The sequence below is a fragment of the Chenopodium album genome, chromosome 16 (assembly GCF_948465745.1).
Source record: "Chenopodium album chromosome 16, dcCheAlbu1.1, whole genome shotgun sequence".
NCBI lineage: Eukaryota > Viridiplantae > Streptophyta > Magnoliopsida > Caryophyllales > Amaranthaceae > Chenopodium > Chenopodium album.
Genome location: NC_137849.1, coordinates 4,336,438 through 4,356,595, shown reverse-complemented (window position 1 = coordinate 4,356,595; position 20,158 = coordinate 4,336,438). Strand labels below are relative to the sequence as shown.

Genomic DNA, 20,158 nt, shown 5'->3' with positions numbered 1-20,158 from the left:
AAAGCAGGTTGATATGGTGGCAATTTTGCAAATATGAGGAGTGAAATCTATTATTTTATTAGTTTTCTATTATGCTGGTTACGTGGGAGTTAATTGACGTTATCTAATTCAAGCTTTCATCTTCCATTGAAATGCCCAATTCAAGGTTTCGTACTCCATTGAAATGCCCAGTTCAAGCTTTCGTCCTCCACTGAAGATGCCCAAGCTTTCATCCACCATTAAAGATGCTCAAGCATATCCACCACCACCACTTAAATGAAAACCTTAAGGATAAAAAGTGAAACAAAGGGCATAATTAATCCCAAAGGATAGAAATTTGTCATCACCTTTGTTTTGTTCATTGCAGCCGCCAATTTCTCCATTAATGCTTTTAATTTTGAGTGAAGACGAAGTGGAAATGGTGATATAGGCTGACGGAGTTAACGATGCAATCTAGTTCTAGTGAGGTAGTATTGTTTTTGGTAGTGAATTTACTCCACTAGCCTTGCTAAAGAAGTCAAAAAGACCACTGTACCCTTATATTAACAAAAATTGTTAACATGACATATTAACAGGTATTTTCTCGAGTTCCAACAGGCGAGGAAGGGTGGGGTTGGATTCCGGCAGGTGAGGAAGGGGAGGGGTGTTTTCCAGTGGGAGTTGTTTTTGGCGAAGGGTATTTTCAATGGGAGTTGATTCTGGCGGGGGAAGGGGAGGAGGGTAGGGGTTGGTGTTTTTTTTTTTTTTTTTTTTTTTTCATTTTATATAAAATTTTTAGAAAAAAAGATTAATTTTTTTGGACTAATCAGGGTTGACATGTGTAAGTAACATGTTATAACAGGTTGTTGACTTTTATTGACCGGTCATGACCTAATAGATTAAAACGCCCTTAAAGTTGTGATTATAGTTGAAACTAATAAAAGTAAATTGCCTAAAGTTGAGATTAATATTACGAAATATTCGTATCAATTTTTCTAAAGAATTATACTTGAAGAGCGATTAGCGGATTTACGAGTATCATTTATGGAATGTTTACCAAGTTGTTGAAGTCAGTTAATTGAGTGATAAAGTTATTGAATTCAGTTAATTGAGTGATTATTTAGTATGAGTAATTCGGTAGTAGTACTTCGTAGTATACTACTCCGTAGTATGGCTGTATGATTGTCTGGTTGAGCTTCGTGTTACAAGTTTGAACCAGAAAACACAGATTTCTTTTAAAACCAAACAAAAATGGCGTAATCAGGTCAATTTTGCAATCATCATCTCAGCTTCTCCCCCACAAATTCCACCCATTTCCTAAATTCTTTCGCTTTCACTCTACAATTATTTACCCTTATTTTCAAAATTCAAAGTTTCCAACTTTCAGCAAGAATTTGCAGCTAAATCAATGGCGATTATGGCTTTCAAGACATCAACCTACTCCTCTTATGGCCGCTTACCTTTCTTTCTCTCTCCTCCTCAGGTTTCTCCTTCTCTAATTTCATAATTGGTTTCTTCATTTATTTACAACATACTGTGATTTTGGGTTTTTAGTGCGCTTTTTTTCATGGGGTTTTGATGTTATTTACATTCAAGACTTACACTATAAATTTCTTGTATCTTTGTATGGTGGGTTTGTGCTTGAATTCAAAAACTCTTTCTGGGTTATTTAAGGTAGTAACTAGGATTATGAAAGATAAGAATTGGGATTTAGTGTAGGTTGATGTTGGTTTATTATTGGATTTTAGAGCAAGGAAGATTTTTTCTGGTAATTGTATCATTGTATTGAAAGCTTAAATTGTGGTTTTTTTTTTGTACAGAAATAAGCTATGTGATGTGTTTATTAGGGAACTGTGTTATGGAATCATGTAATTTAGTAATTGTCAGTCTAAGCTTTAGGATGCATATGAGTATTCCGTTTGTGTTTCGGCCCTGAAATGGCGAGGTGTGTGTGTTTAGGTGGATTCATTGACATATTTAGGATGTACTGACATTACTGTGAATTTGCACCATAGCAAGCTAACATCAAGTTGAGTTGAGTGCAAGAGTTGTCTATCAAATTGATAATGTACTCATAAGTTCCTTCTTGTTTGCTCATATGAGTAGAACTTATAAAATTTAAATACATGTATGTGATTGTGATTGTGATTGAGATTGAGATACTACCTTGGAATGTAAAGTGTTCTAGGATCAAACTGTATGATCTTGCAAACTACTTGAAGATATGATTGTGAAATCCACATTTGTCATGAATTACTCATTTATGACATTAAGAATACAAATTTTTTGTTTGGGTTAAAATTTGAAGAGAATTTATACCAATCATATGAGTATGTAACACTTCAATTAGTCTTTGGGAATATGTGCTTTGAACATTTACATTGCGTTTGGGTTGAAGGATTTGAAGAGAAGAGAAAAGAAAAGAAGGGAAAAGGAGGGAGGGGTACTCCATTGTTTGGATAGTACATTAAGACTAAAGAGGGTGAGGGAAAGGAGGGGAAGGGAATGGAAGGAAATATTGTCCTTTATTCCTATAATATTTAAGAAATTTCTCTCTTCAATATTGGAGGGATTTAAAAGATAATGATAACAATTCTGTTACTTTCTCTCACCTCCTTTCCCCTGCTTCTTTGTCCACCCCATTTTACTTTCTCTTTCCTCTTCCCCTCTGCTTTTTTAATCTCCTGTTGTTAAAGGTTCATGGATTGTATGTGAGTTGTTGGATTTATTAGTTTTGGTTAGGATTATCAACAATGCATTCATAGTCACCCTAAGCATGGATAACATTATTATAAGTTCTTAAACATTTTGTGTTTTGATACCTTCTGTTTCCACTAAGTATGGCAGTTAAGAAAAGAAGATTATAAATTTAGATAAACTCAACCTTGATTAGCTGTTTTGATAGAAGACTTGTGATCAGAACAATTTCTTGAAGCTACTTGGGTTTTCTTCCTGTTATTTGCTCTCCTTCTGTTATGCAATCAAATTCTACTTTCTGATTCTCCATCTTGGCTGCAGTTGACTACTACATGTGTCTCCACGTGGTCCAAGAAGCTCCCCTACCACTCCCGTCGCATGATAGTTTTTTCACAGTATTCACAGACACAAGATCTTTTTACATCACGTCTTCAGGGTACCTTTCCTCCTCCTTACTTAACATGTTGTCCACTTCTGCTTAGTTATACAATTTCTACCTGTCTCTTTTTGTGAATGTCGTTCATCATAAACTCATAGTTGTTTTGGCGTGTTGTTATGCTTACTGTCAAACTTTGGTGCCAGCATTCTAATACTGTTTAATGGCACACATTAAAATTTTCCTCGACTTTGATAGAGACTTTTAAATTCTGGCTAAGTACATGTCCAGGCCTAGAGTTAAAAGACTTATAAATGAAATAATCAGATTACAGGGAGAGTGGATTGAATAAATTTTTTTTATTCTTTTGGAGATATGTCATACTCCTACACAGGAGTAAAAACAGGCAATGAGTGAGAGGGAGCATTTCAATAAAGAGAGAGAGAGGAGGGGGGGGGGGGGGGGGGGAGGACAATAAAAGCAGAAGATAGATCTGCACTGGAGAAGAGTAGATTTTGTGGTTGTAGTGTGTAATTAAGAACAGATATTTGCAGGAAGTAGCATGTTAACTATGGCAGTGCAAGCAGAACTGGATGGCTGAAGGGGCCAGGGGATTGTGCTCTGTTTCATCATATTCTTTTTCTAGAGTTTCTATTACTATTAGGTACAATGGTTGCCATTTGGTTGTGACTGTGGGGGTGTGGTGGAAAATAATAAGGTGGTGTTTAAGGCAGGCATGGTGTATCAGAGGATTAATTCACATCTGGGGTCTCTATGACTCTTACCAAATATCTCTAAGAATTCTTCAGAAAACTTTAAAACCTTCGTAAATTTTTTTTGTGATCAACTGTTATAATTAATATGGATTTTGCTGGATACACAAGTTTTTGAGGGCTTAAGGGGAGGGTGGGTCAGGGGAGGGGAGGGGGGAGGAGAGGATTAGAGGAAAGAAGTATAAAGCAATGAATAATCTAGGAGTCAGATCTGCTCCTGTGCCTGTATTGTGCATTTGTGCACCTGTACCAAGGCTGACTTGTAACATTTTAAGAATGTGTCTTACTGTGCACCTCTGGTAAGAGTGATTACTTAGCTTGCCCTTGAAGACCTCAATTTATGTAGAATAGTTAATCAAGTATGTTTGGCCATGACATCATAGTTTAAATTGTTTTGGTGTCATATTATTTGGTCTATAGACTATAAATAGGTTAGTATTCTATACGGAGATTTCAATTTTTGAATGCACAATCTGATCCTGATACAGGCACTCTCGCCAAATTCTATTCCCCTCATGTATAGATTACTAACGAAGTACTCTTCTTCTTTTATGCCTTGTGTTAAATTTGATTTTATGTCTTGTCATAATCTGTGGTTGTTAATATGGTCTATTTGTCAAATTTTAGTAGTAAACTTTGTTTAGCAGTCAGATATGCGTTTGACATATGATGCTAGGGTAATGTAAGAATGTCAGTGTTGCACGCGGTGTTTTCTTCACATAAAGAGTCATATACTTAATTGCAAAAATGCATACTGTTTTAATCCTAGATTTTATTATGTTTTTCATTTCTCTATAGAACGTTTACAAAACCTGCCAAGGCTTGTCGAGGATATAGTCCAGACATCCATAAATACTGGTCCTCGTGGAGCCTTAAGACTAGCTCAAGGAGTCCAAGCAGTTGTTGGGGTGGGGGGTGAATGGCTAGCAGATGTCTCAAAGGTACTGTTACTGTGTGCTGTGATCTCATAGTATTACATCCTCCTTTATTTTATTTTATTTTATATATATATATATATATATATATATATATATATATATATATATATATATATATATATATATATATATATTGTAAAGTACACTTGCTCTTTACAAATTGGTTGTATCAATAATCCAGGAAACTAATGCTTTTTCACTTAATGTAGTGGACAAATACATCAGCTGGTTTACCTCCTGAATTACAACTGGGTTTGGTTTCTCCCTTCTATCTGAGAAAATTGTTTGAACGCTTAGGGGCAACCTATATAAAATTGGGTCAGGTATGGCAAGGATGGTACATCTATAAGGCTGAATATTACTGGTTATTCTCTCATAAGTCCCGTCATTCTCTATCTACTTATTAAGATTATTTAATGCATCTCTTTTTTCGCTCTGTGTTGGGAGTTGTGCTGAGCCATTTTCCTGAGCTATGATATTCATCTTGAAGGTTTGTCTTTTACTGTTTAGTTCATAGCATCTGCACCTACACTGTTCCCTCCAGAGTATGTTGAGGAGTTTCAGAAGTGTTTTGATCGAGCCCCTGCAATTTCTTTTGAAGAAATCAAAGCAATATTGAATGAAGAACTAAAAAGGCCGATTGATAGTGTCTATGAATATATTGATCCAACACCCCTTGCATCAGCCTCAATTGCACAGGTTCTATTCTTCTCTTCTTCTTTTTCCAGGCTAATTTGACTAAAGACAAGTAACAAAAGTACAGAGTTATGTCCCCAGGTTCATGGTGCCAGGCTAAAAGGCTCTCAAGAAGATGTGGTCATAAAAGTTTTGAAACCTGGGATAGAAGATATATTAGTAGCCGATCTGAATTTTGTCTACGTTGTGGCTCGCATTTTCGAGTTTTTAAACCCTGAATTCAGCCGCACTTCACTGGTAATACATAGAGCAGTTTTCTATCATTTTGCAGCTTTTTATCATAGTATTTGTACTCTGCTGAGTATCATTGTTGAATCCTTGAATGATTCTAATGGAAAATCAAGCCGAGAAAGATCCAACTTTTGAAAATTATATGATTCTACTCGATTCCAAAATTTATGTAACTTTTCAGCTTTTGACTTACACTTACTTGGAACATGATTGAGAAACTAATCCTATTTTTTTAATACAACTAAACTATTACTTGCGATATCATCACTTTAAAGTCCATGAACTCAACTTGATCATGAAAGAGAAGTTGTCCTAATGATATGAGGCTTGGGCTTGGAATTCATAATAGGTTGATCCTGGTAAAAGTATCGTAATTTCTCCTGTTTTCTTGTATTTAAGTTGGAGGTGCTTTATATGGTTGCTCTTTCAATAATTCTTTTGCTAATAATCTAATATTATAACAAGGTGTGGATAATAGGCGTCTGCAAATATTTTATGATGCTTTGACTTAATATAATTATTTTGGTAACCATAACGACTATATTAGACCTTTGTCAAATGACTGCATGGAAACACCTGGCATTTACCTTTCGTATACCACGTCTTGATTTCTCATGCTCCTTGTCTTTATATGATCTCTTCTTATATTCCTGATTTCCTGGTCGTTCATGGAAAATATGCTTGCATAATCTACAAATGTTCACGTTGTAGACTACTTAACCGAGTTTATGTTGCCGCGACATATTTATAGCTATAATTGAAACATCTCTCAAAGCATCAAAGGCACTAGTAACTAGACTATGTTATAATATGTAATGTGAGAATTAGCAACTCCATGCTTCATCAAATTTTTTGGTTATATATTATGGAAGGTCTATTTTTGCAGACTGAGCTTACTGTGTAAATTTCTCTCCTATCTTAGGTTGGTATTGTCAAAGATATTAGAGAATCAATGCTTGAAGAAGTTGACTTCAGTAAGGAGGCTGCAAATATTGAGGCCTTTAGAAGGTACCTGGACACTATGGGACTCACTAGGCAGGCTACAGCTCCAAGAGTATACTATCATTGTAGCACCAAGCGAGTTTTGACAATGGAGAGGCTTTATGGAGTTCCTCTTACTGACCTAGACTCCATTAATTCCCTTGTTTCTAGTCCTGAGACGAGTCTAATAACTGCTCTTAATGTCTGGTGAGATTTCTAACAATTTTAGTGAGCCCCACTTTCTGCATTTAGGATCTAAGACTATTCCTGAGACTCGCTTTGTTCATGTCTTTGCAGGTTTGGCAGTTTGCTTTCATGCGAATCTTTTCATGCAGATGTGCATGCTGGTAATCTGTGGCTGTTACGTGATGGCCGTATTGGATTTCTTGATTTTGGTATGCATCTTTTCTGGAGTTACCAAGTTAACATCTACATTTTGTTACTATTCATATTGAACAAATTTTTTTTTTTTTTGTCTTATCCTTTACCTTCAGATGGGAGTTAAAAATGATGTTGGGTATGGAATTAATTTTGGATTTTCAATTGTCATCTTGTTGAAAGCTTTGGCATCTCAATCATGTATTAATAAAGTTGTTGCAGCTGGTGTTGGAAAATATGAAAGAAAAGCATAAAGTGAAAGAGCAGAGATAACAAAAGACTACTTACACTGTCAATTCATCCTCTTTTGTAAATTTACTACCACAAAGCCAGATAAATAGTCCATAAACTAACAAGTTAATGAATAGCAACTAGAGAAGCAGGGTACATTCCCTACTCTGTATTTTCATGTTCTCAATTACTACTTCCGACCCTTTTTGTTCCTCCTATTTGAAATTGGGAAGTAAATTAAGAAAAATGAATCTTGATTAGTGAGAAACAATAAAAGTGTAATTAACATTCTAATTTTACACTAAATAGTCCCACTTTTTCAAAAAAAATAAAAAAAAAAATAATGAAAAAGAAAAAAAAAAAAAAAGTAATTAATGTGGTATTTGGGGAGAGAAAATGATGAAACAATTTGAAGATATTGGGAAATTCAATTAGTTGAAAATGTATTTAAAAAAAAAAAAAAAAAAAAAAATTGTCTAGAAAACAAAATAAGGTTTCACCAAATAAATCAAGGAAAATAGAAAGGAATTTTTCATATATGGAAAAATTCTAAATGGGAAGAACTTTTTGAACCTTCCTAATTGAGAAATGGGAAGAACAAGAGGATCGGAGGGAATAGATAACAATAATGGTATGCCTTTAATAATTTGGAATCATAAGACCCACTTACAAAAGCATCAACTAATACTCCTAAATATATGATCCATTAATCCATAAAGAAACTACTTCCAACTGCTACTTCTTTGATTATTCTTGTAGAATCTTTATTTATGTGAGTAAATGATAAATTTACTTGTTTGTTGACATTCAGTTATCACCTATGACTAAGGTACACTGCGCTAGTACCTCCTTAATGGCAGTACGAAAGTGTGTACATGTTTTAGTGTAATTTGAATTTATTTATTTATATTGTTTATATGCAATTTTTTCCTCCAATTGCATCAATTATTGTGTCATGCACTCTGCCTCCTTTCTGTTGCTGCAAAATGCTTCTGTATTTCATTTGTGTTTATTTCCAGGTATTGTAGGTCGTATTTCTCCAAAGACATGGGCTGCCATGGAAGTGTTTCTTCAATCTATTGCAACAGAAGAATATGAATCAATGGCATCAGCTTTGATTGAAATGGGTGCGACTAACCAGAATGTGGATACTAATGCCTTTGCAAGAGATCTTGAAAAGATATTTTCCTCAATACAGGTTGGTAATACTAATATGTCCTCAGTTTCCAGTGAACTTTGTTGGCTTCTGATATTGACTCTTAGGATTTCTTAAATTGTTTAAAGTGGAAATGTGCACATTGATGAGTATCCCTACCATTTGAGGCAACTGTTACACGATTCCATTTGTGGAGCCCACTTTATACTCCGACCTTCATTTCTTTTTACGTTTTTCCAATCAATCCAACCATCATCCCTGTTATAAAAATACAACAATGACTATTTGATCTGCAAAGAATTAATACTGTGCTTTTTGTGAGAATCAATTGTAAAAAATTCGCAAAATTCCGTAGTAATTCTATCGTTAGGTCTATGAATTGTTGGGTTTGAATTTCAATTTAGGGCTTATTCGACTTTGGGGGGAATGTTCAACTCCTTGCACGAGTTCATCAATAATGGGTTACAATTAGCCAATTAGGAATTCAAGCATTAAATTAATTATTAACGTGAATTATAATATTATATCATGCTTGATTATCTATTGATGGTGGTTTAGGATAATAAAAATTAAGAAAAACTTCCCAAGTTAAATTTAATAAAAATTGGGGTAAATATTGAAATCTCCACAAAAGGGTCTTCAATTTAGGAGTACTAATCCTTCTTTCAAATTAGGATAAATTTGTCATTTTGCATGAAGAACATGGAGGGAAGGGAAAATTTGGACCCCGAAATTGGAGCTCTTTGACAGATTTAGTGAATTTGTTCTGTTACTAAAGTTGGTAGTTACAAAAATAAACTAAAAAGGTGGCTTTTCACAAAAATTGATAAATAAAAGGTGGTAGTACACAAAATTTTCCTATTACAGTATAAAATGTTTGTTTATTACATAAACATCTTCCATTCTTCCACAACCTATGTAATTCTAGTCACTGTCCTTGTCTAGCTTTTGACTAATTTTTTTGGTATTATTGTGTAACCAATTCTTCTTCTTTCTTATGCTTTTAAATGGGAGTTATGCAAGCGTACTTGTGCTTTAGCGTAAAATATTAATTACAATGGGAACAGGTCCAAAAGCACATAACTGAGACTAGCAGAGCTGTAAATTAAGTGGGTTTAGCTACCTGCTGCAAGTCTGTGGATATGGTCTTGGATAATTAAGCAGCCATGCTAAATTCATCAGATTCATGCTGCAGTGTAGAATTATACTCCTGATTTCTTTATTGCAGGATTTAGATACAGAAATTGTCGTTGCAACAGCAAGAGGGCCAAGTGCAAATGCAACTGCTGTTGCTGCTAATGTGGTTGTTGATGAGAGGCAAATGAATGCACTATTTCTTGATCTAGTAAGTTATTTTTTTTGGTTTTGTTCTAGGACGAGATTCATTGTGATTTTGGGGGATCAATATGCTGGTTTTTCTTGCAAATATTAACATGGGTAGGTAATTTTGAGTGATGACCAATTGTTTTTTGGAGTAATGTAATTATAAGTGTTTTATTGTTTATAATTTGTTGTTTCTGCTAATAATGAGTGTTGACTTAGAATTGCTGACCATTTCTTATAAAGTGTTTCGGAATATTTTGACATTTCTCTCATTTAATCTGATTGTTTTTCTGCTTATTCACTTTATTGAATGACACATTTTGCCCTTTAATCTAGTGATTTTGATTTGAATTGCCTAAAAAACTCCTTGACGCTTTTGTGCAAATTATGGCACTTCAAGTTCTTTCACTGGAAAACTAGGTTTTCTGGCATTCGGTCATGATATGAACATTTCAAGCTATGATTCTACTAACTTTTCAACTAGAATTTCAAGCTGTGTTTAGCATCGAAAGTAATTTTTTGTGCAAAAAACTTTAGCAGGTTATGTAGTGGATAATAACTAGCAAGTTCAAATGTTATTTGCAGGTACGGGTGAGTGAGTCATATGGACTAAAATTCCCTCGGGAATTCGCCCTTCTGTTGAAGCAACTTCTGTACTTTGATCGATACACTCGTTTGCTGGCTCCCAATATGAACATGCTACAAGACCAGCGAGTCACTGTTGTCTCAAATCGAAGAGCTAGCAGCAACAGAGGTAGATTCTAATAGGAAGTGTGCACTATCCTTATATATCTCATATACTTGGATATCGTCTTCTGGCTCCCAATATGATTCTGAGCACACACTCGAGCCGCTTTTGTTCGGGTGATTTGATGAAAAAGCATATGTATATCCTGGTAAGCAATGATATGATCTGTAATAATCTGAATGAGAAATTCTTTGTTAAAATGTAAATATAAACGAAAGGGTTGCATGCATGAATAGCAACATGCATATTTGAATAGCTGTGTTGTAGACTTGTAAAATTCTCAGTAGAATTTTTGTATAATTTTGTACTATACAAAATATTTTTAAAAGTCAATGTATAAACAAACATAGACCTTACCTCAAAAAATAAACAAATACAGACTTTCTGTTGAAAAGTATCTGACTGTGCATGTAATATTCACTTTAATCCACAAATTTTGTTCTCTGAAATAATTCCTTATTTTTTAAAGTCCCTTTATTTGCATAACTGCCTCTAATTTTAAATGAGTGTTTATTGCTTGTCTGATTGACATTAAAAAGGATAATAAATAAGTAAAATGAAATAAAAAAAAAAAAATAATAAAGAGGAAAGTGAAAAATAGTGAGTTGTTTAGTTGACAAGCTCATAGAAAGTGTAACCTAGACTCCATTAGAATTTGTTATATACACCCTAAAGTTAGTTTTTGTTGTTCATTTGATGATAAAATGAAAAACAATCACCAAAATGAGAACAAATATTCATGAGTGTACGGTACACCCGGGTGTATATAACAACCTCTCAGCCTCCATTAGTAACTGATTTCCCTTTAGCAGGTCTAATTTCTTATGATCAACCAAACAACGTTTAGGAATTACATGTGAAAAACTTCTGCTGAAGTACTAATCCTCATATCCAACCAAACTACAACTTAAACGATAAACCAACCCAATTGCTACCTATATAATTTTACTATCCCATTGTTTCTCTATAGCATATGTAGATGACAAGCTCACTTAGCTTATGCCCTCATGAGCCTAAACATTATAGGTGATCAGAATATCGCCTTCTTTGTGTCACATATAGCAAGAAGCCAACAAGACTTTTGTACAAAGTTTCATCATCTTGCCACATTTTCTTTTTTGCTGCCATTGCTTTAATTGGCTGATGAATTGTAATCATTCATTTGCAAACCTTTTGAGCAGATGTTAGAACGTACTTTTCTTGCAAGATAAGAATTTTCTCTTTTGTTTTTCAATCATTTCAATTTCTTCAACTCAGAACAGATGATAGGAAATTCACAATCTTCATTAATGTTAGTTTTGTGCTTCATATGTCTTAAGATCACCATAGCAATGTAAAGGCCAACTGATTCTCTGATAATATCAGTCGGATAAAAGATTAAAGATAGAGTTGTTTATGATGGTGTTGGAGAATGGCAAAAGAACTAGATAGTTATTAACAAGAATTCCTCAATACTGAAGCATAGCTAAGAATATACATAATTATATGGTATGTTCTCAGGAGCACCCTGTGTTATGATACCTTCAAAATCAATTTGTACTTTAATTAACATGAACATGATCCTTGTCCATGATAAATTTATAAAGTATCATGTACTTAATAGTTGTTTCATCCAAATCAATCATTTTGATTATGAAAAGGGGGCATACATGCGCAGTTGCGTTCAATGCTTGATGCATTGATGCTCCCAAGTGTAGGATACACTTTGTTACCATTCTCTAGAGCTAAAATAAGGGGCTGAATTTTGCAAACTATTCTATGTGATTTCGGTCTAGCATAAATGATTAAATCTTGTCTACATTCATGAGGGTGGGAAGACAAGTCGGCATGAAGATTTGTGGACATGGATGGTGGTTTGGTGGAGATGTGGTGGGTGATGGTGGTTGAAAGTGTTGGACTGATGGAGCACGACAGACAAAACGGATTGAAGGCTGGAATGATGTACTAAGATTTAGAAGGTTTTTGCATTCTTGTGTTAGTGAAGAATTAAAATTTACAGGTTTTGGAACATTCGCATTTTCTGTGCAGTGAAGTTTAGAATAAGCAAGATCCCAGTATTCTAAAGATCTGACCACAGCCTGAAATGGTAAATTGAGTTCACAAGATAATTACACAGAAGATAGATTCAAAAAAAATTGAAATTTTCTATATATCTGAGAACATATTTCAAACAATCAAATCAAGATAATTTATACACATCAAATATGTTACAAGGCAACTCTATGTATAGAATAGAAAATATATTCTGGCCTCAACCATCTACAGTGATTACTAATAATCAGACGTGTCACGATACCTTAACAATCTCCAGAGTGCATCAGGAAAAATGAATCTGTTACGATTCGTAGCTTGCTAATTCTATGACTATTGAACGGTTTTTCTTTGTTTAATTTCCAAACTCAGACTATCACTCTACATCATCTTCATCTTCACGCCCAATTAATAAGTCCTGGGGTGAAGAGTAGCCCATGAGCCTATGAAGGGGTGACTTACTCCTAGCAGGCATTTTCCAGGTTACCTTAGACTCTCTTCCTCGAGTAGTATGAGGTGCAGCATCGTCTGAATCTTCCATTCTTTCTCTATTCCTCGAGCTTCCAGGAATGACCTTTCTTTTTTCTCGACCAGAAGCTCCAAAGGTATCACGTGAAAGCAAATCTCTACCATCTGCAGAATTTAAGCTGCTCCGACGAGAATGATTCACGTGTGAAGATGCAGCTAGGTTAACATTCTTGTCAACATAAGCTTCAGAAGGAGCAATACAGCCTTCATTTTCGAGGGAAACTTCTAGTATTCTAGAGCAAGCACCACACTGCAGCTTGTTGTTTATCTTTCCTCTTCTTCTTCTGGAATGGAGAAAACCTTCAGGAAGTCGTAGAACGTTGAGGCAGAAGTAGCATGTCAGGAATGGAGCTCCACCTGCTATGGGATGATACCGTGTTTTCACTGCTTGTCGTTTCTCCCTCAGGTACAATCGCCTCATGATCTGATCTTTCTGTCTATGATCATCAGACATATACATAGTCTCATGACCCCAACCACAGGATGATTCTGACTCCACAAATCGCTGTGGACTTGATGGGTATGAGTCATATGGGTCCCACCTATTTTCCCAGGTGGGACCCATGCATACCCCTTGGTGGCAACAGATAGCAGGTGGGGGTAATTGCGCAGACCATCTTTGATCATCTGGGTACCGATGCATGTAAGGGTACCTTCCATCAAAGATCTCTCCAGAATATGGCATTCGTGGGAGGGTCCCGCTCTGAGACCAACTTTCAGATCGCCTTCTTCTGTCAATATAAGCATGGTGATACTTCGGTCTGTCATAAATTTCTCCTGATGTTTCATAGTTATAGTACTTGGGAGTAAACTCCTTTTCCCTATAAACAGGCACTTCAGGAACTCTTCTTCTGTAAGGATGATGATGCATTTGATGGCTTCGGGGTTCATCACGTAGAGCATAACTAGAAGAGCTGCCCGTTTCAATGACCAATTCACAACTTCTCCTGCTGTAAGGAACCCTAGGCAGGAAGCTGTCTCTATCAGGCCTAAATCTGTTGTTTCTTGGAGGAATTCCATTTTCTTCTGGTGGTCCATCTTCCTCTACCATGCTGCTTTTCAACTTCTGATCTGATAGCATCGTTGAAGAACTTCTCGCTTGAGTTTGTACTCTTGAATTCCTGTAGATCTTTCTCTCTGAAAGAACGTTTTCCCGTTCAGGACTATCTTCAGCACCATCATTAAATGTGGGCAATGTTCTCTCACCCATTAGTACAGGCTGTCCTGGGACTTGATCATCATTTCCGTCAAAGGAAGAGACACTACCATCATAAGCAGGGGACCTTTTGGTGGGAGATCTTGGAATTTCTTTCAGCAAACTCCCAATTTCACCGTCTGAATAAGCATCACTATCCTTGAAGTTCTTTATTTTCATCTTTGAACTTCCTTTGGTATTGTCTAATGATTTTTTCTCGTGATGAATATCTCTTGAAACCTTGGTAGTACTCTTCTCATGAGAAATTTTCATATCTGTAACATTTGAAGGACCAGAAACACTAAGACTTCCATAGGCTTCTAAGCCATCTTCAGTCCCAGATACTAAATCAGCATTTCCTCCCTGATTAATCTCAGCTGAGAGTGAAGGTGCACTTGAAAGCTTTACATTTTCAAGTCGCTCTGCTATGCACTCTACAAAATCGTTAGGACCAATCCCATTTCCATATTTCTTGCCTGATTTTTGTACCTCTGATTTTTCTGCCTCAAGGCATGTAATCTCATTTTCCGATACATCTTGATGAGAGAGTTTCCCAACATTGTGAACCTTTGGGATTTCTTTGGACATTTCATTATCAAAAGCATTGTAATCTGTTGAGTTTTCAGAATTCAACTGTATAGGCTTCTTGAGGGCTGAAGACTCGGTTATTGAAGAAGTGTCCTGTGCAGAGCTTGCATATCCAACCTGCTTTTGTTTACGTTCATCTTCATGAGGATGTTCACCTGCAACGTGCATCGTTCTCGTGTCTTTGGACACTTCGTATTCAGAAGCATCATGTTCTTCCAGATTCTTGATTGTTGGAGACTCAATCAATGAAGAAGCGCTTTTGGCAGAGATCTCGTATCCAATCTGCTTTTGCTTAAGTTGGTCTTGGTAAGAATACTTCCCTTCAAGGTGCATCTTTCTGGTTTCTTCAGGCATTTGGTGATCAGAAACTTGGTATTTTGCTGGATTCTGGATGGCTGGAGACTCAATCAGGCTAGAAGTGTCTTCGGCAGAGCTCACATTTCCAACCTTCTTCTGATCATGTTGATCATCCTCATCTACCATTGAATCTCTTACCACAGCAAGGTTTTTACCATCTTTTTTTCCTAGGACTTGAGAATCTTCCAGTGTAAATGTGTCTTTGCCCTGATTCACGTCTCCTATCTGTTTCTCATGGTGATTCTCAACAATGCCATCACACCGTTCATCTTGACCATTGTCATCTTCTGTCACTGAGTTTCCCGTGCTAAGTTGCTCCAAATCTTTGTTCTCAAGGACAGTAGAATAATTATCAGCAACCTGATCCTTTGAATCAAACAGGTCCTTTTTCTTCTTCTCTGTGAAATGAGGCTCTTCTGACAATGCTGAATGATGGGCAGCATTTGCAGCTTCATTTTGCTCAGATTTACTGAACCTTTTGAAAGAATCCTGATACTTTCCTTCGTTTTGATCTTTCAAAACAACTTGGTCCAGCTTGCTGTCTATTTCTCCATTTTCCTTGTACTCAATCAGACTAGACTCTTGTGAGAATGCAATGTGATTGACAGAACTTGCAGCTCCATTCTGCTCAGAACTTTGAATAGCTTCCCTGTCCCTCCTTTCGTTATGATCCTTTAAAACATATTGGTCCATTTTGCTGTCCGCTTGTCCATTTTTCTTGAGAAAACTAGACTCTTTAGACAATAATGTATGCTTGGAAGAATCTGCAGCTCCATTCTGCTCAAAATCACCTAATTTTTCAACTGTATCCTGATCCCTGCCTTTTTCTTGAACTGATAATTGTTCACTAGCAGAACTTGATCTTCGACTTGAACTGCTGGATTCTCCACCATTATGAGCTTGGATGATTCCATTACTCTCTTTGAAATTTTGTTCATGCGAGCTCAATGTTGTGTTTTTACGGGAATCTCTGTAGTTTTTAGCTGCATTGAAGTATGCAATGTTATAAGCTCAGGAATAAACAGAAGAACAAAGTTATTCCCACAAAATTTCATTTTGTTTGCAAGGCCGTCACAATACAAAAACGACAAAATGAAGTAACAATATGATACCTTCCAAGAAAAGATTTAATTACAATCACTGAATGTGATGGTGTGCCCTAATTAATTGATACAATACAAAATTTATGCAGGGCATATAATGAAGTGAAAATTTTTGTCTCTTTGACCCCTTGATTAACAAAAGGATGCATGGAAGGTAAATTGAAATGACAGATACTAGCCGAGCTGTTCACAAAATGTATTACCTTGGAGAGTTGTACCACATCCACCACAGGCATATAGAGGAACATGTTCTGGTTCAGGAAGGATCTTTTCACATCTTGGACATTTAACTAATCGAACATTTGACTGCTGTTTGTTAGTCATGCTTTTCCTGATCAATCTGGCACCAAAGAAAAAGAGCTGAATTTAACACCCAACTTTCCATTTCAAATCAATCTCAAATATGAGCCACCCTTAAAAGAAAAACTGCCTTGTAACATCATCGCTGAGCAAGACACATTCAATAGCTCAGGTGACAGTAACATGTATATAAAAGATCACACATTTCATGGTTTCTGAAAGATGCAAATGCAAATGAAATTTCAGACTCAATGTTGGATTAATCTTACAAGTAGTGCATTATGAGCATACATGATCAGGGACAAGTTCTTCCATTTCATCAAACATAGAATCTCTTAGAGCTAGGATTAACATTTCCTATCGTGCAAAGTTTAAGGCTTCAAACAAGAAATTTCAAAGAAGAATAGCTCAAAAGGAAAAAGTAGCTCATAATCTCTTTTAGTCAAAAGAGGGTAGTAAAGAGAGCAAATACTCCCTAGATTTCGGTGCTGCTTTTCATTAGCATGATTGCTCAAATGCATCAAATAGTGGGGTTCATGATACTTACTAATGTAAAGCAAATTATTTAGTTGTAAAATCTAGACAATGGAAAACTAATCCAAGATTAGCTAAATTAATTTCATTTTTACTAGGAAATCCTGCTTTGTAATAAAAATTCTAAAACATGCACATAGATTAGATACAACAATACAAAATGATCAAATGTACGCATTCTTACCCCTATAATATATCGGAAATGTTCATATAAACCCATAAATGACAGTCTGACACGTGTACATATAGAAGCAAAATAGGATGAAAGACAATAAAGATTCACAAAAATGAAATATCCAGAACTTTATATGGATAAGTTTCAAACTCACAAATCCAAATAATGTTAATCAAGAAAAATTTGAAATTTAGAAAATATAGAATCAGCATATATTTGAATTAAAGCCAACTTTTATTTGTACTATACCATATAAATCCCACTTTCCCTTTTTGTTATCCCTTCTTTTTTGGGGAGTTGTTGGAGAAGGGTTGTTATTTCACAGCCTTTTTAAAGCAAAAGCAAAAATATCTACTGAACAAGTTTCAATTTTTTGGTCCCTCCATTTAGCATCTAACCTTGCTAATTTCACTTAATCAACTTAAATTCTGCTCCATAACTATCTCACTTTTCGTTTTCATCCGTTTCATAAATGTACGTAATTCAATTAGAGTAAAATTTATGTGAAATTATAGGGTAATGTATGAAAAATTCAAAATGATCGTATTCTCTCCGCTCCTAAATTATATTCCTATTTCTAACATTTATTCCTTACGTAATGAAGAGAAGTAGAAATATAATTTAGACGGAGGGAGTACCAACTTCAATCAAAAACATCCAAAGAAAAAAGGAAAAAAAATATAAAAAAATAAAATAAAATAAAATAAAATAAATTTGCACAAATACCGAGATGGTAAAAATAACAACTCAGCAGTATGCATTAAATATAGGATAAACCCAGATCGAGTAGGCAATTTAATTCAATATAAAAATAGATAATTGATAGAAATACTCGGAATCAAATAAACATTAATAACTATTATGATTAACAAATAACTCCTATACCTATTAGTAGTACTGTAGTAGGCGCATTTACTACGCAACAAAACAAGCTTGAAGATTGAAGAAGATGAATTAACCAAGTCAAGAGTTTATATTTTCAGCTCAAAAATAAAAAATTACAATAGAAACAGGGGAAATATGATTAAAATCGAACACATTATTTTGTGACTTTGAAATTAGAAGAAAAAAGAAGAAAGAAACTTACATGAAAATTCCTCGAAGTTAAGCTGAAAGAGTCAAGAAAAAGAAAATTTTCTTCTTCTTCCTCTAAAATTCCAAATAAACCATATTTATTTCTGGGTTTTTCTGCTTACTATTAAATTTTGACCCACTCTTTAAATGAAAATTTTTCGTGGGAAATTATGAAAAAATCACCTGGGAATTTTTAATTGTTGTTCTAATGTAAAACCCATTTGTTTAATTATGTGGTTTCACACCAGCAGAAGAGCCGAAGAAACAGAGGAGGAGAGAGAAAGTGAGGGAGAGCGTTGAAAGTTGGCGGCTTGAGGAGAGAGAAAGTGAGGGAGAAATAAATGGGGGGAGTGGGACGTTTTGAGGCACTGACGTGTCTATGGGTTTCCGTGGAGAGTGGATTGTGTCAATACGGAGTCGCCTACGGAGTACTCCGTACTTTTTACTTATATTCCCCCGGTTGGTTCAACAATAATCGCAACATTTTGACTAACTGAACTGAAATTAAGCCGAAGAAAATAAGGCCTAATACATACACAATTTTAACTATTACGGAGTAATACTTAAAATTATTCTTCCTCCGTTTTTTTAGTTGATACCGTTTGACTTTTGCACTATTCACACAACACGATTTGACTCGCTTTTGTGGTTTATAGATCCGATAAAATATATTCATTTGGCATCTTGTTTGAATTGTTTCAATGCACATTTTATTAATATCCATTTTTTATAATTTTACAATTTTAATAATTAGAGATATTAATCGTTGAAAACATGCGTTGGCAAGCATAATAATAGAAGGGTGTCAACTAAAAAAACAGAGGAAGTATATTATTAAAAAAGTATAAAAATTAATATAATAAAAATATAGATAAAGACTTATCTAAAAATGTTTTTACATGGCAACATTTTTTTTTTTAAGGAAAAAACATATATTTTTAATATGAAGTATATAGGTAAAATGCATATTCAAACTAAGCATATAAAGTGCAAAATTCAAACTATTTCAATTATTACGGAACGAAATTAGGGCTTGTTCACTTCAGCTTAATTTCAATTCAGTTCAGCTCCAATCAGTTCAGTTCAGCTCCTAATTTTCTTCTCTCATAAAATATTCACTTCAGCTCTATTTCGTTCAGTTCAACTCAGCTCCAATCAGTTCAGTTCAACTCCATTTAGTTCAGTTTAATTCAGTTCAGCTTAGTTTAGTAAATGTGAATAGGCCCTTAGTAGTAATCAAATTAAAATAAGTTTTAATATATAAAAATTAGGTGAATAGAATACACCCTTAAGTTTTAATAACTAAAATAAGTTTTGATAATCGGGTTAAGTAAAAAATCTGATGAATAGAATACACCCTTAAATTCGAATAATTTCAATTCAGTTTAGATAAGCTCAATTCAAATAAGTTCAAGTTTAATAAGCTGACCCAAAAAGGTAATTAAAGTTAGAAAAATCTTCTTTCAAGATTAAAGTGATGTATAGGGATTAGGGAGTAAAATGACGATTATCTTGATATAGGGATCAAAATGACAGTTATCTCCCTCACCCCACCCCACCCCACCCCACCCCACCCCTATAATGGTTGGGGAGAGGAATACTCCATTTGTTAGAATTTATCTGATAAACTAATCTTGTTTGAATTTGGGCTCTGTTTGATTCGTTTTAGCATTTACTAAGCCTAAAACTATATAAAATGAATTTAAACTATCTAAATTTATATTGTATATGCACGAGAAATTATTTGAACTTATATTATCTACAAATTTTTGAACTTTATATATACA

General features: G+C 34.9%; 2 protein-coding genes across 3 annotated transcripts; one reads left to right on the top strand and one right to left on the bottom strand.

The window, feature by feature from the left end:
- The first annotated feature begins 1,123 nt into the window (after window positions 1–1,123).
- Window positions 1,124–10,883, top strand: LOC145586111 (putative aarF domain-containing protein kinase At5g05200, chloroplastic). The gene is made up of 11 exons (XM_081642853.1): window positions 1,124–1,441; window positions 2,977–3,091; window positions 4,603–4,745; window positions 4,952–5,065; window positions 5,253–5,441; window positions 5,520–5,675; window positions 6,592–6,857; window positions 6,948–7,045; window positions 8,279–8,457; window positions 9,644–9,760; window positions 10,324–10,883. Exons 1-11 carry the CDS (start codon window positions 1,367–1,369, stop codon window positions 10,501–10,503), a joined length of 1,632 nt encoding a protein of 543 aa, XP_081498979.1. The 5' UTR covers window positions 1,124–1,366; the 3' UTR covers window positions 10,504–10,883.
- Window positions 10,884–12,608: 1,725 nt separating this feature from the next.
- On the bottom strand, window positions 12,609–18,696 carry LOC145586109 (uncharacterized). 2 transcript variants are annotated; one of them, XM_081642851.1, is made up of 3 exons: window positions 18,385–18,696; window positions 16,492–16,628; window positions 12,609–16,168 (listed from the first exon to the last, which is right to left on the bottom strand). In XM_081642851.1, the coding sequence occupies exons 2-3, from the start codon at window positions 16,610–16,612 to the stop codon at window positions 12,894–12,896; spliced, it is 3,396 nt and encodes a 1,131-aa protein (XP_081498977.1). In that variant the 5' UTR covers window positions 16,613–16,628; window positions 18,385–18,696; the 3' UTR covers window positions 12,609–12,893. The 2 variants fall into 2 exon arrangements, with proteins under 2 accessions (XP_081498977.1, XP_081498978.1); XM_081642852.1 differs by having other exon boundaries at window positions 12,609–16,155.
- Between the last annotated feature and the right edge of the window lie 1,462 nt (window positions 18,697–20,158).

Coding starts and splice junctions, on each gene's coding strand:
- LOC145586111 (XM_081642853.1), top strand. CDS start 1,367: ATGGCGATTATGGCTTTCAAGACATCAACCTACTCCTCTTATGGCCGC. Junction 3,092..4,602: donor TTTTACATCACGTCTTCAGG/GTACCTTTCCTC, acceptor ATTTCTCTATAG/AACGTTTACAAAACCTGCCA. Junction 6,858..6,947: donor ATAACTGCTCTTAATGTCTG/GTGAGATTTCTA, acceptor ATGTCTTTGCAG/GTTTGGCAGTTTGCTTTCAT.
- LOC145586109 (XM_081642851.1), bottom strand. CDS start 16,612: ATGACTAACAAACAGCAGTCAAATGTTCGATTAGTTAAATGTCCAAGA. Junction 16,169..16,491: donor ATGTGGTACAACTCTCCAAG/GTAATACATTTT, acceptor ACTTCAATGCAG/CTAAAAACTACAGAGATTCC.